We start from the raw sequence: 5,059 nt of genomic DNA on the forward strand, positions 1-5,059 counted from the left end.
AATTCCAATGCGGTTATTTTTCAACGTTGTTGGAAAATGAATTTCGATCGTCACATCGTTTTCAATCTAGCCAACCTCGATAAATATCGATTGGATTAGCTAATTATTTGTATACGTAAATATGTCCTCATACATACATATATGTATATAATATATACATAGATTACGCGTTATAACGAAGGGTGGGTTAGGTATGGGGGAAAAGTGGGGGAGGGGGAGGTATTGGTCGCTTACCAGGCGTGAAATCGGTCGTATAAACAAACAAAAAATTTTCTACGTTGATAGGGAAAAACATTGGGTGCGAGTGTTGGATGGACGACAAAAAAAAGAGAAAAAAAAAAGAGAACAAAGAAGGGATTTTCAAACGAGCACGTAGCTGGAAAAACAGAACTTTCGAGGAGGGTGGTGGTTGATGATTCCCTTTCTCTTTGTTCTTCGTTGAGAGAAAAAAGAGATTCCCAAAAAAGGAAATAAAAAAGTAGAAAAGGGTTGAGGTTTAGAGTGAGGTTGGAAATAGGATGGGGGGTAGGATACGCAAACGACAGGTTTGAAAAAAGAAATATATATATATATATATATGTGTGTGTATATGTGTGAATATGTTTGTTTGTGTGTAGTCGATTGACTAAACTTTTGCATGGGGGAATTGTGCGACGACTGTGCAAACAGTGATAATTACACCGGCAATTAATTCGGGCTGCGGTTGATTCGAATTTACAGGAATGGCAGAATACGAGGAGAGCATTAACGTGCGAAGGGATAAGCTAAGGGATCTGATATCGAAAGAGGAGATGGAACTGACGCGGGAAATTGTCGAGCAAGCCCAACATGGCGACGATTTTCGAATGGAGGAAATGAGGGAGGAAACCGAACGGCTTAAGAAACAACAGGAGGAAGAACGTTTGGCGTTATTGGCTGGGAAACGTATTCAACAATACATCGAACGTTGTCCGGAATTGAGGGAACAGTTGACCAAGAGATTCGCGAAAGATGCTAAGAATTGTAACCTGGTGCAAATGGCGGATAACGAGGCTAAGAGACGAGCCGAGAACGAGTTGGAAGAACTTTGGCACGAATTGATGTTGAGGGAGATCAAGGCTAAGGAGGACAGGGAAATCGAGGAAGCGAAAAACCGTTTTCATTTGGAACGGGACGCGTTGACGACGTTGGCCAAACAGGTGGCAGGTAAATTGGCTTTGGAGGAAGAAGAGAAACGAGTTAAGAAAGAGGAGAGAGAATATTTGGAACAATTGTGGGATAACGTTAGGAAAGAGGAAACGAATAGATTGGAAACTGAGAGAAAGAAACGGGAAGCTTTGAAAAAGGAATTGGAGGAACAGGCTAGCAGAGCCAAAAGAATATTGATGGAACGCGCTAAAGAGGAAACTAAGATAGACGAGACCTTGAACGATCTGGCGAAGGACGAATTGAAACGCGAGAAACAAGCCGAAAAGGAAAGTTCGATCGCACTGAGGGAAGAATTACTCGCTTATTTGAAATATCTCGAAGAGTTGCGCGAAGAGGAGGCTAGGAGAAATTTAGAAGTTGATAAGATAATCGAGGATTCGATGAAGGACGCAAACGCTAGAAGAGACCTGGCTGTTAAAAGATTCAAGGAGATGCGAGAACGAAATTTACGCGAGGTCCTTCTAGGTAGGGAAGAACAATTGAAATGGAAAAGGGAATCAATGGATAAAGAGAAACGTTTTATCGAGGAAGAGAAAATCCTTCTGGAAAAAGTGATCGAGACTGACGCCAAATTGTCGGCTATCGTTAAGGAAGAAGAGAAAAGAAAAATGATTTGTTACGGTAAAGAATTGAAGGAACAACAGAAATATTACGAGACAATACGTGCAAGGGAACGCGAGGAGGACGAGAAAATCTATCGGGATGGTTTGAAACGTGAGGAAGAGTATAGAAAGTTAAACGAAGTATTGTTGAAAGCAACGGAAAACGTTGCCAGGCCGCATCCGTTCAACTCACTCCTCAGGGAATACGACACTCGTCGTCGTCAACTAGTTCCTGAGAAACGAGAAGAAGGCCTCTGTTATTGCCCACCTTCTTTACCACTACCACCACCACTACCACCATCTATTTAAACTTTCCTACCATCATCGACTAAGTAATTTTTCTAACGACCCACCTCCTTCCCCGAGCCCTTTTCCTCTCAACCTTCTTGTCCTGCTTTTGCACTTTTACGATGCCCCCCCCCACCACCACCACTACCACCCCTTCACTCCTTTCTTCTTGTTTACCAGTTTCTTCCGTGCCCTGTACATGTCCCCTGTTCTCTATGTTTCTTTGTGTATTGCCGTCTATGTAACACACCAACGAATTACCCGATAAAACGATGTAATTTTAGTCTTTTATTATACTTACCCTGTCTTGTTGTTGTTGTTGTTGTTGTTATCGTCGTCTCCTTGTCTCTTTCCCTTCGACTCCTAAGAGTCTCTTATCCACTCTGTATCTTTTATAGCACGAAAAGTGAGCTCCTTCTAACGAGGGATAATACGTCTACCTGATCCCGTACCGGGAATTTATATTTTTCTTCTTACCTTGTTTCTTTTTTTTTATTTTCTTCTCCTTTTTTTCCTAGAAAAAGAAAGAGAGAGAGGGAGAAATAAGATCGATGGTGGAAATTATTCTCCTCTATTAATTTTTTTCTTCTTGTATGTTCTTTTAAATTTTTTTATTTAATACTTTTTTATTTATTTATTGTTTTGCTTTTTTTTTTTTTGTTTTTCTTTATTTCTTTTCCTCCCTTTTTCTCCATTTTTAAATAACAAATTTTCGGATTCGGTAGAATCCTCTCACGCGAAAAAAAAAAAAAAAAAAGAGGGAGTATCGAGTAAATTCGAACGTTCGAAGCCATGTATATCGGTATCTCGTATAATTTATACTATATTCGATATTTGCATAAAAATTTCATTTAAAAAAAAAGACCGAAAAAAGATTAAAGAAAAAAAAAAAAAACGCCCTTTTCGGACAAAATTTGTGCTACAGCACGAACGCACGCCGTTTCAAATGTCATCGATATAAATATCAGCGAAAAATTTTGGTTGTGCGGAGAGACCTCGGTTCCCAGACGTTTCCGAACGATTACATATTTCCAATGTTTTTTCCTCTACCCCCCACCCGAAAAAAAATAAAAAAAAAAATATAAAAAAAATAAATAAATATATATACAATTAAACAGGGATGGTGGTAGTATTTACATAACCGTGTTATTTCGTACATCATAATATAACATTTTCGGTTTGTTCACTGATCGAACGCAGTTAATGCATTATTCAGCGACAAGGATAAAAATTTGCGATCTAGGGTCGGCATCGAACCGGTTTGTTGTCAGTCAACGTTGTCTTTCTTCTTCTTCTTCCTTCTCCTCGTAGTTGTCGTTGGTTGTTGTGTTGTTGCTGCTGCTGCTGTTGGATGGATTGAAAGAATCAAGGATATATATTGTGAAACAACCTGTACCTTTGTGGATTCTCCCTTGCTTGCCCAAGAAGTATCTTTGTTACTACATGAATAGAGAGGGTGTAAAAAGACAGAAAGGAAAAAGAAAAGTTCTTTCGTATAATCGAACAGGTCCTACCATCTGTTAACCGTATGAAGAAACTTCTGAACCATCCGAACGTGTTCTTACTTATCGACCAAGTTTTATTTTTTATTTGAAAGAAACATTTTTTATTTTTACATATTTTTTTTTTTTCAATCTTATACACACACATCTCAGTAATCGTTAATTAAACGAATACGCGCACGCATGATGATTTGCATGGATATATATAATATTTGAAATCGCATAAAAATTAAATATTCCCATATATATATATATATATATAATTACATTAAAGTAAATAAATATAATTGGCATTATTTTTTTTTTTATTCGACTCTGACTTACTGCGATATAATTATATTTTATAAATGTTTTTTTTTTTATCGTTTTAAGATTTGTTGAACAAACGTTAATAACAGTAATAGCAATTGATATCTTTCATTTAGTTTTTTTCAGTTCGCAAGACCATAATGAAATATTGTTCGTTAGTTTTGATTGGTTTCGATTATAATCAAAATTTTCTTTCACGGTTTGGAAATTTTTGTGAAAAATGTAGATCGAAAACAATAATAATAAAAAAAAAAATGAAGAAAGAAAAAATTTATCTTTCGTTCCGTTTGTTTTTTTTTTGTTTCTTTTTTTAATTCATACGATCGAACGTTTTATTTTTGGAAGTTGCTATTAAATATTTCCAAAGTTAACAACGTTTAATCTCCATCAGTGAAAATATCGCAGAATTTCATTTCATTTCGCAAAACGTAACACGATATTTATGAGATTTGGTTCGTTGATATTAACGGGCCAATATCTTCCTTCGCGCATATACGGTTCGTATGCATCGTTTAACTTTCTTTATTAACGCGATACGTCGTGTTCGTTAAAACAACGGACCCCCGCCCCCCCCGCCCCCATTTTATTGAGTTTCGCTTGGTAGGAATATAAACGACAGAACGTATACTTCGTCGTAATAATTGTTTGCTCTTATTAGTTAGCATCGAATGGAAACGTCAAATTTCAAACTGATCGCTAATGACGCCATATTATTTTCACACCCCCACACGTCACACACCAGACACCCCGCTTGTTTCTTTTTTTTTATATTTATATATTCATTTGACTGAGAATCGATAGATTGAAATTTGCAAAATGATTTCATTATTTTGCTTATTATTTCTTTTACGTCGACCAATGGTCACGTGTTTGACTGTATCTTTTCTCTCTTTTTTTTTCGTTTTTTTAGATTTTATTTTAGTTCTAAACACACTTAAATTTTATCTAATTAATTTAATATAATAAAATTGTGTTGAAATTATGCCAAGTGTTTTTACAATATTGCGATACTTTTTTTGTAAAATATTTGTTTTTTATTAAATGGAAAATTGAAAGAATGATTTCATAAAAAATTAGTTTATGATTGAAGTTTCTTCAATATAAATTTAAACATATTCATAACAAAATTTCGAATGATTTTTGATATATATTTTCCATCTTGAAACCTTG

At 35.9% G+C, this 5,059-nt stretch overlaps 1 protein-coding gene across 1 annotated transcript; it reads left to right on the forward strand.

Annotated features, from left to right (window-relative positions):
- Nucleotides 1-221: 221 nt before the first annotated feature.
- LOC106786797 (trichohyalin-like) lies at nt 222-2,549 on the forward strand. The gene has a single exon (XM_014748560.1). The coding sequence runs from the start codon at nt 723-725 to the stop codon at nt 2,097-2,099; it is 1,377 nt and encodes a 458-aa protein (XP_014604046.1). The 5' UTR covers nt 222-722; the 3' UTR covers nt 2,100-2,549.
- Nucleotides 2,550-5,059: the final 2,510 nt, after the last annotated feature.

Source organism: Polistes canadensis, unplaced genomic scaffold (genome assembly GCF_001313835.1).
Source record: "Polistes canadensis isolate GaletaPanama2010 unplaced genomic scaffold, ASM131383v1 scaffold_82, whole genome shotgun sequence".
Taxonomy (NCBI): domain Eukaryota; kingdom Metazoa; phylum Arthropoda; class Insecta; order Hymenoptera; family Vespidae; genus Polistes; species Polistes canadensis.